The 13440-nt window shown below is 32.2% G+C and overlaps 1 protein-coding gene across 1 annotated transcript in view; it reads right to left on the reverse strand.

The window, feature by feature from the left end:
- Positions 1-5444: 5444 nt before the first annotated feature.
- Positions 5445-13440, reverse strand: part of LOC111718393 (FMRFamide receptor) — an 11624-nt gene continuing 3628 nt past the window's right edge. Inside the window, exons 3-8 of the mRNA XM_023493973.1 lie at positions 13221-13325; positions 10513-10593; positions 9454-9517; positions 6356-6408; positions 5622-5753; positions 5445-5496 (exon numbers count right to left, since the gene is read on the reverse strand). Of these exons, the coding sequence (XP_023349741.1) occupies positions 5445-5496; positions 5622-5753; positions 6356-6408; positions 9454-9517; positions 10513-10593; positions 13221-13325 (487 nt within the window). The remainder of the gene's footprint in view (positions 5497-5621; positions 5754-6355; positions 6409-9453; positions 9518-10512; positions 10594-13220; positions 13326-13440) is intronic.

The following is a 13440-nucleotide window of genomic DNA, read 5'->3' on the forward strand; positions in this document are numbered from 1 at the left end:
CCAAGGAAAACTTATTTTTTTGCCGCGCAAATATTTCATTTTCTCTCATTAAACTTAAACTTTATTTTTTTTTTTGACTCACCCTGTATATATAGATATATGTCGGCTATAGCTGGCCAAACAGGGGTTTCAAGGGCTAAATAATTTCTAAATATTTTTTTCAAAAACTTAAGTTTTTTTAAAATTCGTTTTAAATTACACGGGCAACGCCGGGCACTCCAGCTCGTTAAAAGATATTAACGAAGCTCCATTAAAGGTCATTGGTTGTTAGCATATGAAGCTCCATTAAACTTCAGTGGTTGCCAGCATAAGAAGCTCCATGAAACCTTAGTGGTTGCTGGCATATGAAGCTCCATCAAACTTCAGTGGTTGCTAGCATATGAAGCTTTATTAAACTTCAGTGGTTGCTAGCATATGAAGGTCCATTAAACCTCAGTGGTTGCTAGCAAGCTCCATTAAACCTCAGTGGTTGCTAGCTTGTGAAGCTCCATGAACCCTCAGAGGTTTTTAGGATATGAAGCTCCATTAAAATTCAGTGGTTGCTAGCATACGAAGCTCCAATTCTTGGGCTCCTTCCGGATTTCTAAATCTCTAATATAATAAATTATGAAGGTCAGGAATTGAAAAAAAAACATTGTTTTTATCCATTTTTAAAGATAAATTTAAAGTTTTGTATACATTAAAAACCTTCTTTATATAATTTATTTCATAAAAAAAATTTAAATTTTCTTGCCATTATTATTTGCCACTATTTTTCAAAAGAATGTCTGAATGAAAAAGAACAACGAAAAATCTTAATAAAATGATTTTACCCTAAGCTTATTGATGATTTGGGATAACAGAGAGGACAGGTAATCTTTTACATCTACAAAAAAACACAATAGTATTCAGGGTGTCCAAAAACACAATAACAAACAGGGTGTCTAAAAACACAATAGTATTCAGGGTGTCTAAAAACACAATAATTTACAGGGTGTCTATAAACACAATAATATACAGGGTGTCAAAAAACACAGGGATTATGGGTTCGAAGCTTTTTGGGGTAAAAAAAAACATTTTATAAATCTAATACTCTGATTGAAATGGATCATATTGATAAAAATACTAAGTTTTTTTATAGAAACGAGTTTAAAGAGAATTAATATTTTTGCAAAATTTCGTATTAAAAAAATACAGATATGGAATTATTTACTTTTCTTCATATTGTTTGAAATAGTTTTTTAAATACAGGAAGACCCATAAAGTTTAATACTTATAAAGACGACTGTACGAATTTTCTTCAGAATTTTATAATTCCTAAAGAGTATGTATGTTTGGGACGAGTACACTTGATTTAATTTTTTTAATTATTAATCAGTTTACCAACAAAATGCTACCAAATGTAGCCTTCATACTGTCAGATGTAAAGAGTTTTAAGCTAAATGCTAATCCCTCAATGGAAGGTCTACAGGGAATGACCAACACGTTGAATATCAGAGAAGAAGTAACTTGATCCTTAAGATCAAAGCTTAATATTCCGAAATTTCCACGAAAAAACGTCTTACTTTAGAAACTTATATTTTTAAGAAAAAGAAAGAGTGTAGAAAACAGTAAATTCGCTATTAATGATTTAATCAAATAGATTGTTAAGTACAATAGATGGCAACGTAGAATTTGTACACTCTCAGTACAGTTGTATTCTGTCGTCACAAGTGTCAATTCAGTTTTTGTGTCCGACAAAATTATTAATAATAGTGATAATTTTAGAATAAAGTGCTTTTCTTACGGTAAAATAAGTTCAATTTTATGTGTTCTTTTGTCTCTGTTTTTACACTTTTTTATTAATCTTGGAAAACATGTCAACTAATGTGAGACAATTTTGTTTTCCTTGTTATATTTGACACTTGTGACGTTATGTACAATGGTTCATTTCTGTGTTGCCACCTATTGTATTTGATAATCTATTGGATTTAATAAGTTTTAGGTTGACACATTTTTTAAAAATTGTTTGAGAAACAAAGAATTGATATTAATAAATATGCTTTTTGTCGTAGAAATAATTGAAAAGAAATTATTACAAACTTTATTATTGTATAATAAAACTTTACAAGCTTGTAAAGAAACGTTCAGCCTGCAACAGTTTATGTAACTAGAGTGTACTTTATGAGTAATAATTACTCACTTCATCGTGAATTTCATAATGAACGTGCTATAAAGTAATCATCGTGCAATAACGTTAAATTAGCTGTACATTATAGTACATGAGCTGAAAAGTTTTGCATTGTTCACGGATTTTCTGAAAAAAAATTTAGGATATCCAAAATATCATTTTTCAATTGAAATGAAAATAAAATAGAAATCAACTTATTTTGACTTCTGCTTTGTTTCAAAGCTTATTTGATCTAGAAACAAACATTAAAATAGGACAAGTACACAAACAGAAAATTTCTGTCCAAAACTTTATAACACTGCGAACCAAAATAACAGTGTTATAAAAAGTTATTTCAAATAATTCTTTTTATTCTTTTGTTTGAATCTTAAAACTTGAACACCACTTAACAGATTAAAAACTTTTTAATTGATTCTTAAACAAACACAATTTTTTGTGATCAAATAAAAAGGAACGAGAACGAAACGATTTAGCTGAAGGCCCTTGTTATAGAACGGAACGAAACGAATTTCAAAAAAGTCGGAACGTGCCCAGCCTACCTAAAACCACGTTGTCTAGTGCTGGGCACGTCAGGAATCAGCACTTTAAAATCAGTTTGGTAACGGTGCACGGGTTTATATTTTATTGAAAAATCATTTCCCCGGCCCCCATCTTTGAAAATGATTTTCCTCCCGCAATATATGCACTGAATATTTTTTTTCGGGTAACCTTCGATGAATTAGGATTGTTAATCGTCTTTTAAACGATCGAAAAAAACTATCGTTTTTTGTTCTGCTTTTAAATGTTTTATTTTTATCAAGAGAAATAACCTGTGTGTTTTCTGATCTAAGGATTTTCCGACCAAAAATGTATTTTGTCTTAAGAAGGTAGTTAACGATTATTAACGAAGGATCATCGTTAACGTAAGAATTTTTCGAAAAGCTAGTTTTTAAAAAGCGATCTTCGTTTCGTTTTTCGTTTTTAAAACGAAACGATAGTTTTTCAAAAAAGTTATAACGATCAATCAGCTATTCCCATTGCTGAATATGGTAAAATAAATGATTTTATGGGGAAGGTAAAATAATTTTTTGGGGAAAGTGTACAAAATAATTGCTTTTTGATCCCCAAATCATCCAAAATGAGTACCATAGTCCCTTCCCCTTCCAGGGGGGGGATTTTTAAAATTATACACCAATTCATCACGGTGAGTTGATTAAACAGAACCAGAACTTATTTGTTGTTAATCTCGATATCACGTGGTGTTCTTACCCCGCAGTGCTAAGTGCACTCTAGTATGCCGAGTCCATTAGCGCAGCTCATCCAATCAGGGTTTAGCCCTGTGTTTGGTGCCTATTCTGAACCAATAGAAATTGCATGGCGGTAACATCTATCTTTCTATATATCTCACTATCCAATTAGAGATAAATCCTTATATCGGCGCTATAACTGTAAATGGAAATATTTATTTCTACTGAAACTACAGTGAGTGTTCAAAATAAACGATTTATTACACAAAAAATTACGACCTCAGTCCTATTCGTAAAACTGATCTAATGGTTCGGTCCTTATCCCAAAGGACTATGACTTTTTATTATAATTTGACCTATTCAACATATTTTTTTTCGTCTTGGTGACTAGATAACTTGGTAGGAGTAAGCAGTTGAATTTTAATAGTTTTCATTTTCACTGTGAATAAATAAAAATTCTACTATAACTATTTCATATTTGCAAACTTATTTTCATTTTCGTAATTCATATTGCTTTAAATGTCCCCCCTCCCTACCCCATCCTCCTCCCCACCAAACAAGTTTTAAAATTTAATTGAAAATTGAAAAGTTTCGAAAGTTACAAGACCACAAGTCCCACAAGCTTCTAATGAATATGAAAACAGTTATAGTACAGTGCAAGGCAAGTGCAATTCATGTCATAGATCAAAATAGTTTAGAAATTGGAAAACAGATCAATTCATAACATAGATCAAAACAGTTTAGAAATTGGAAAACAGATCAATTCATAACATAGATCAAAACAGTTTAGAAATTTGAAAACAGTTCAATTCATAATATAGATCAAAACTTTTATTTATAAAATATAAGTTAATAGTTTATAAAAAAAATATATTTCAGTGCTGACCAGAAAACAATGGAATAGAAAGACGACGCTTTAGTAATACTTTAGTGTTTATGACAATGATACAAAGCAAATATATGTTTTACTAGACTAATTGAATCAATAATTTAGTGAAATGAGCCTGATTACACTGCATAATTGTTGTGGCGCATGCTTAATGGAGTTTTAAAGTTATAGCTTGATTCTGAAAGTCGTCTTTCTATTTCAGAGTTGTCTGGTTAACACTGTTTTAGAAGAATAATTCAGAAGGCTTGCAAGTTTAAAAAGAGGTTTTTTTTATTTTAGGGACAAAAACTTTAATTCGGTGGTATAAGACCAAAGGGAAAAAAATGTTTAAAATTGACTGGAAATTCTGTTATCAAACTACAAAAGAACCGTTCTGGTGTCAGTTAAAAACAGTTGTATAATGCTCCTATCTGTTATGTTAATTCAAATAACCGATCATATACCTTATATTATAGAAAGGAGCATGTTAAAATAATTGCTCAATCAAAAATATTTGTTTGACTTTTTTAATCTGACGTGGGGCCAGAGGTAAGAAAATAGGAGAGAAAAATCTTGTATTCATATAAACATTTTGGCATAAATCTTAACTTTACAACTTTCTGATGTTTGCACCCGACAGTGAGCTTAACATTTAAGAATAAAATGCATGGAACAAAATTTTTAAAAGCTTTGAAAGTTAGGTTTATTCAATGCAAAAGCTTTAAAGGAAGAAAATATGCAAGCTTTAACTTCAAAATTCAAACTTAAAGATTTCTTTTTGTTAGAATAAGAAGGTATTCGAAAATGAACTAATGCGAATGGAAAGGGATGGGAATGGGAAGACATGGAATTTGGAAAGAATAGGAATAAGATATGGAAATAGGACAAAATTGGAATGGGAACAGATGAGATTATACTGGGAATGGGAAGAAATGGAAATGGGAAGGGATGGGAATGGGAATGATGGAAATGGAAAGATATGGGAATATTAAAAGATGGGAATTGGAACAGATGGGAATGGTAAGGATGGGAATGGTAAGGATGGGAATGGGAAGGGATTGGAATGGGAAGGGATTGGAAAGGGGTTGGAACGGGAATAGGAATGGAGGGAATGGAAAGAGATGGGAATATGAACGGATGGAAATGGTAAGGAATGGGAATGAGAAGGAATGGGAAAATGAAAGGGTCTAAGACTGTCTTCTTACCCTGCCATACATTTGAACCAAGCTGGAGACTCATAGCTACCCTTACATCTGAATACAAAGATTTTTTATTTAACTGAATATAGATCAGGGATTGAAACATTCAGACTTTTTTTAAGCTGTTGCCTAATGGGTAGTTAAAATCATTAAACAACTTAGAAAGACTATATCTATACCTTACAATATCATTGATATGCAGAACATCAAACATGTTGAGAAGAATACGCGGGATGTGGCAGGTCAGGAAGACGACTACTACACAGACCAACACGATAGCAAGGTTCAGCTCACTTGTCGCCTCTTGTTGTCTAGACAATTTAATACTTAAAAAAAATGAGAAATCAAAATTTTGATAATTTCAAAATTAAATGCATTCAATTTATAAATACTTATTTTAATTTTAATTTTGCTTTGGACCATCTCTGGATCCAATTGGTTTAGCTGTTATTATTTTGAACAATCACGAAAACTATATACAAGGCCCTCAGGTTGCTTCATAATTACTTCTCAATTCTAATCATTTTGGCTTATATGTGTTGTTTTTATCTTATCTTACAGGGAACCCACAAATTAACATGAGACTAAAAAAGATGACTGAAAACTCATTTAACAGATTTCGATCTAAATGTTACATTTGGTATTCTGCCTTCAATATTATATTTTGATGGTTTACTAAATAGTTTGTCAAAGAAAAAATGCTTTCAAATGCACGGAAGCAGTTATGTTTGAAAAAGAGCTCAGTAAATTCCTTAGAGTCGTCTCTTAAGTCTCATCCTTTATAGGTAACCCTGTACTAAACTAAATTTTTCAGAAACATAATGTTTTCCCTTTGTTAGCTCTGACTAGTCATAACTAAGCCCGGAGGGGCAATGTCAGATCCCACACAAAAAATATAAATGGAGATTTATACCTTCTGGAGCCTACTCCAGTTTGTATCATCCTGCCACGCATATCACGGATTCCCTGGAAATAATAAAAAAATAGAAAATTTGATTTTTTATATTTAATAAAGAGCCAAAAAATCAAATCAGGAATGAAAAATTTAATGAAACAGTTTTTTGTCAGTTTCGATGTGACCAGTATGGACTCAATAGTTGGTGGTTGCCACAATCACTGCTATAACTAAAGCCAAGTTGTCGGTTGGTAAATAGGACTTGATCACACACCCACCATGAGCCTCTGCCATGCAGAAACAAGCCTCCCAGATTTTCTAGGAAGACCGAGCAAGCCAAGCCTTTGTTATGTTAACTGTGTCTCCATTATGCAGTGAACGAGTCTCCACCATGCAGAACAACTTTTTTAAATCTTGGTTTTTATTTTTGTTTGATGTAGTGGCATAAGAATTTTACTAAAGATTAAATTTATTTATTGATTGTAATGATTAAAAAATATTTATGGACTTAAAAAGTGGTTTATAAGATTTGTACTAAAACTTTAGACATTTCTTACGCAGAAAGGAAGATATTTGGAGAAATGTTTTTGGAGTAAATTTAATTTGTTTTGTTGTAATCTTTGATCTAAACAATACCTTTTTGAAAAATATTAAGATCAAAATAAATCATACAAATTTTCTAGATTTAATTTGAACTACAAAAAAAGGTATTGCTTATATCAAAGGTTATAAAATATGAAATGAAATTCAATTTAAATATTTTTCTATAAATATTTTTTTTTCATGTAAAGAATGTTCAAAGTTTTATATATTATTATTAGGAACAGTTTATGATAATTGATAAATACTTCTTACTTTTGAAAAAACCTCTCATACCACTATGTCAAAGAAAATTATTAACATTTTTAATTACACATCAAAACCAAGATTTAAAAAAATCTGTTCTGCATGGTGGAGGCTTGATCACTGCATAGCGGAGGCTTGGTCTGACGAACAATCTGAGTCCTGATAAGCAGTCAATCTCAGGGACAGAACTTCAGATAAGCTCCTAGCCATGGGTTAAACAAAGGCCTGCACAGGAAACCCGAGCCTGTGGATCTAGATGGCTTTCAAGCCCAGAATACAAGAAGATCTTAGGAAACCCAAACCTGTGACGCTGAATAGAGAAGAATACAGGAAACCCATCACTGAGCACACAGAAAACCCAACCTATGGTTCTGAATGAAGAATATTCTAGGAAACCCAACCTGTGGAGCTGAGGTAACTGTAGTAGCAGCATATCTACATTGATTTATTTCTTTGTTTCTTTTATTTCATTCACTTTTAACCCTATCCCTGCTGGGGTACTTGAAAACCAGGATATGCTGGGGGCCCCCCCCCTCTAAATCCCCATGTTTTATGTCCAAATATGACAAATGATACATCATTAGAAAGCTCTTGTGCTCTACTTTTAGAATCTGCAAAAAAATTTGCAAATTTGCAAAAATTGAATTTTTTTATTGCAAAATCCAGTTATATAGTAAAAATGTTTGCAAAAAAAAAATTGTCCAAAAAATGAAAAATTATACATTTTTGAAAAGCCCTTGACCATGCCATTTCAAATATGCAAAAAATTTTGCAAAATTTTAAATTTCCTGATTTTTAATCAAGAAAAACTAAAAATGTGCAAATTTCCTTTGACAGGTTGTTTGCAAAAAATATGCAATTTTTTTTCGCAAAACTTGTGCAATCCGTTTTCTTATGTCATAGGCTTTCCAAAAAGCTAAATTTTATCCAAATCTGACAAGTGAAAGTGGGTCAAAACAAAGATTTAGTTTGTTACAGGCAAAAGCAGTCAATCAGGCAGTGTGCCTGAGGACTCAGGAAGTTAGTATTAAAGCCCGGTTTTAGGCCTAAAGGGAGGGCTTTGGGTATGTAAGAAAAGTCAGAAAATTTCAACAGCCTCAGACCAATACTTTTTGAGTTATGTAAAAAAAACTACAGGGGGGGGTCAAATTGACCCCCCCCCCCCAGCAAGAATAGGGTTAATAGAAATGTTAAACTATTTGTTCTTTTATTGGTGCTAGACTTATGATTACTAGAATATTGATACCCTCTTTTTGTTGGTTCCTTTCTTTTCTAACAGTTGACCAAAAGTGTCCTTTTGCGATCTGTCTTAACCAGGTAATTGCATCAGGATTCAGGAGCATACTCATGGGTTAATCAAGCGGGTGAGAGCTAGAAAATTGTTTTTGACCGCTTGGAAATTGTTAAATATGTAAAGTTTCTGCAGGAAATATCAGTTTTTGGTATTCTTGGATCACAATAAAAGAAAAAAACAATCAAGGAGTCTATGGCTAGGGATGTTAACGTTTTCATTTTTTTTTAAACAATCGTTTCGTTATGAAAATGACGACGAAAAAATCGAAAACGAAACGATCTTTTTTAGAAACTATTGTTTTTTTCAAAAGTTTGTTTTTTAAAAATGGTGGTTTTTAAAACGATCGTTTTTCAAAATGCTCGTTTTTCAAAACGATCGTTTTAAAAAAATTTGTCGTTTCGTTAACGATCGTTAGCGAAGAGAGGAAACCGACCAGAAGGGCATCATTGAGTAGTTTTTAAGAAAATATCAAGAAGTTTTAACTCCCCCACAACTGTTAAACTTCATGTAAGACAACATTCAATGAAGTTGCATGACATTTTTTTCCAAAAACGACTGTTTTTTAAACTACGTCATTTCGAAAACGATCGTTAACGACATCCCTTCATTAACGATTGTTAACGACACCCCTTCGTTAACCATCGTTAACGACTACCAATTGTTAACGACGACCCTTAGTTAACAATCGTTAACATAATTGTCAATAAAAATTTTTTTAAACGATCGTTTTTTCAAAAACGATTTAAAAAAAAACAATCGTATAAAAAAACATTAACAAATCGTTTTAATAAAAACGATCGTTTTCAAAAATGATCGTTATTCGTTTCCTAAAAGTTCAAAACAAGTGGATCGTTTTTAAAAACAATCGTTTTTTCCGAAAACGAAAACCTATACCTATTAAAATTATCTAAAAATGGAATCCTCTTTTGCATATTTATCTTTATTATTTTACTATAAGCAGTAACAAACATTTTACCTGGAAAATTTTGATGTTAAAGAAAGACAAAGAAACTATTGGAATAATTCCTGTAGCAAATAATCTAAAATAAATGAAAATTTATAGATTCTAAAGTGATGCAATACATAAAAATTTGGTAACTCAAATGTCAAATGTAGGAATCATTGTCCTTTTTTACCAGTTGCAAAATGATTTAAAAGAGTTATCGTTTAATTTATAAACCCTTCAATTTTGTTTAAAACAAATCAAAAACCACAAAGAAAATACATTAGATGGAAAAATTCCAAATTAAAATACACAGGACTTAATTTTGACTCCTGGTAAATACATTGAGACCCATACAATGTGAAATGTTAAATGAATGAGAAGATAATATTCTATCAAAGGTTTGAAGGGTATGGTTATATATACGTAGGTCTTACTGATTTTTACACCCATTCTCATCTCTTTCAACAAACTGCTTAAAATTCTTCTCTTTAATGGAAAACTAATATTTTCTCAGAAACTCATATCTTAAGTTTAGAACGAACATAACTTCTTGTGTTCTTTCAATGATAAAACTTGAAATCAATTTTATAAGAAAAAATAATTTATAAGAAAAAAGAAATAGGATAATATTTTTAAATGGTTATGAAAAAATTTAAATCTAAGATTTGAATGTTGTCTTTGTNGGGGTGGAGGCAATTTAATTATTGCACGTGAAGCGCGCAAAATCCCCCACCTCACCCACTCTGAATTTGCAGGGAATTTGGGCAATTTTATGTCAAAACCATGACCAGCTGTGGGTGGTAGATGTAAAATGTGAGAACAAGATTTGGAATTTTTAAAGATATTTACATTCTGAGTAAAAAAGTAGTGCCGCAGGAAAATTATGTTTGAATCTATTCTTAAAAATCAAAATTAACTGACTAGAAGGGGCCTGCTCTCTCTTTTTGCGCTCCTAATTTTTCCGGAGGGGGGGAGTTCTGCATTGAACCAATCACTGTAATGCACAGAACAAGTGGAGTGCAACAAACCAATGAGAATCTTTGAAATACACGAATATTTTCCTTTACATGTACTACTAATTAGTTTAACCTTGTGTAGAAGCTGTAGTATTTAATATAATTTGGATCCCTGAAGAGTTCTGTTAGTTCCATATCAAGCATCATCTCATCACTATTAATTAGAGATGTAGTTTTTTTTTATGAATTATACGGACTCTAAGCATGTGACCTTTTATGCAAAGATGGCAATGAAAGACTCTCAAATGCTTAACCCTTAAATGCTTTTTGTGATTAAGCCTGAATTAATTTTAAAACTGTATCAATTACTCTCAGACAAATTTCCATTGATTCTAATTTGTCTGAGAGTAAATTACATTCCTTTTTAAAGAGGGGATTCAATGATAAACCCGAGGACTTGCGGATTTTGCGGATTTTTTTGCCTTTGTAGATTTTCAAAGTATCTTTCAATGAAAATATCCCCGCGGGATTAAATGAAAATTGTTGCATACCAAAAAACCAGCTTTTCATAAAGGAATGATTATTTGCGATTATTGTTTTTTTCACAAAAGTGATTTGCGCATTTCTACCACAGAAAAACATATTAAATGCTAAAACGACAATATCTCCCACATTATTGATCAGATCAAGGTTTCAAGGGTTCTTTGAAAGAAAGATCATTTGAAATTTCGCTTGCAGTCCCTTAAAACATAATAATATTCTAAATATTAATGACATGTTTAAGCGGTGAATAGTGAACTTGCCTGTGTTTAATTGATTGGTAGTTTTTGCAAAATATTACATTTTTTCATGAACATTTTTGTTTGCTGGAAACCCAATTATCACTAGTATTCTCTTGTTGTCTATACACTAACCTGTTTGTATTCTCTTGTTGTCTATACACTAACCTGTCTGTATACTCTTGTTGTCTATACACTAACCTGTTTGTATTCTCTTGTTTTTCTCTTGTTGTCTATACACTAACCTGTCTGTATTCTGTTGTTGTCTATACATTAACCTGTCTGTATTCTCTCGTTGTTTATACACTCACCTCTCTGTTTTCTCTTGTTGTTTATACACTCACCTGTCTGTATTCTCTTGTTGTTTATACACTAACCTGTCTGTATTCTCTTGTTGTCTATACACTAACCTGTCTTTATTCTCTTGTTGTCTATACACTAACCTGTATTCTCCTGTTGTCTATACACTAACCTGTCTATATTCTCTTGTTGTCTGTACACTAACCTGTATTCTCTTGTTGTCTATACACTCACCTGTCTGTATTCTGTTGTTGTCTATACACTAACCTGTCTGTATTCTCTTGTTGTCTATACACTAACCTGTCTGTATTCTGTTGTTGTCTATACACTAACCTGTCTGTAATCTCTTGTTGTCTATACACTAACCTGTCTGTATTCTGTTGTTGTCTATACACTAACCTGTCTGTATTCTCTTGTTGTCTATACACTAACCTGTCTGTATTCTCTTGTTGTCTATACACTAACCTGTCTGTATTCTCTTGTTCTCTATACACTAACCTGTCTGTATTCTCTTGTTGTCTATACACTAACCTGTCTGTATTTCCTTGTTTTCCATACACTAACCTGTCTGTATTCTCTTGTTGTCTATACATTAACCTGTCCATTTTCTCTTGTTGTCTATACACTAACCTGTCGGTATTCTCTTGTTGTCTATACACCAACCTGCCTGTATTCTCTTGTTGTCTATACACTAACCTGTATTCTCTTGTTGTCTATACACTAACCTGTATTCTCTTGTTGTCTATACACTAACCTGTATTCTCTTGTTGTCTATACACTAACTCGTCTGTATTCTCTTGTTGTCTATACACTAACCTGTATTCTCTTGTTGTCTATACACTAACCTGTTTTCTCTTGTTGTCTATACGCTAACCTGTATTCTCTTGTTGTCTATACACCAACCTGTATTCTCTTGTTGTCTATACACTAACCTGTATTCTCTTGTTGTTTATACACTAACCTGAATTCTCTTGTTGTTTATACACCAACCTGTATTCTCTTGTTGTCTATACACTAACCTGTATTCTCTAGTTTTCTTTACACTAACCTGTATTCTCTTGTTGTCTATACACCAACCTGTATTTTCATGTTGTCTATACACTAACCTGTTTTCTCTAGTTGTCTATACACTAACCTGTCTGTATTCTGTCGTCGTCTATACACTAACCTGTATTCTCTTGTTGCCTATACACTAACCTGTATTTTCTAGCTGTCTATACACTAACCTGTATTCTCTTGTTGTCTGTACAGTAACCTGTATTCTGTTGTTGTTTAAACACTAACTCGTCTGTATTCTCTTGTTGTCTATACAATAACCTGTATTCTCTTGTTGTATGTACACTAACCTGTATTCTGTTGTTGTCTATACACTAACCTGTCTGTATTCTGTTGTTGTCTATACACTAACCTGTCTGTATTCTCTTGTTGTCTATATACAAACCTGTCTGTATTCTCTTGTTGTCTATACACTAACCTGTTTTCTCTTGTTGTCTATACACTAACCTGTCTGTATTCTCTTGTTGTCTATACACTAACCTGTCTGTATTCTGTTGTTGTCTTTACACTAACCTGTCTGTATTCTCTTGTTATCTATACACTAACCTGTCTGTATTCTCTTGTTGTTTATACACTAACCTGTCTGTATTCTCTTGTTGTCTATACACTAACCTGTATTCTGTTGTTGTCTATACACTGATCTGTCTGTATTCTCTTGTGTCTATACACTAACCTGTCTGTATTCTGTTGTTGTCTATACACTAACCTGTCTGTATTCTCTTGTTGTCTATAAACTATTCTTGTCTCAAAATATTTTGATATATTGAGAAGAATACTGATCAGCAAAACTGGGGATACGTACAGAAACAGTCTAAAATAAATATATTAAAAAAAAAATTCTAGTTGCTTCTTTATTTGTCTGTATAATCATCAGTTACTTACCCCCCTCAGAATTGATTTTTTCGTCTAAATGTAAGTGTCCCCCC

This window comes from Eurytemora carolleeae, unplaced genomic scaffold, assembly GCF_000591075.1.
Source record: "Eurytemora carolleeae unplaced genomic scaffold, Eaff_2.0 scaffold22, whole genome shotgun sequence".
NCBI lineage: Eukaryota > Metazoa > Arthropoda > Copepoda > Calanoida > Temoridae > Eurytemora > Eurytemora carolleeae.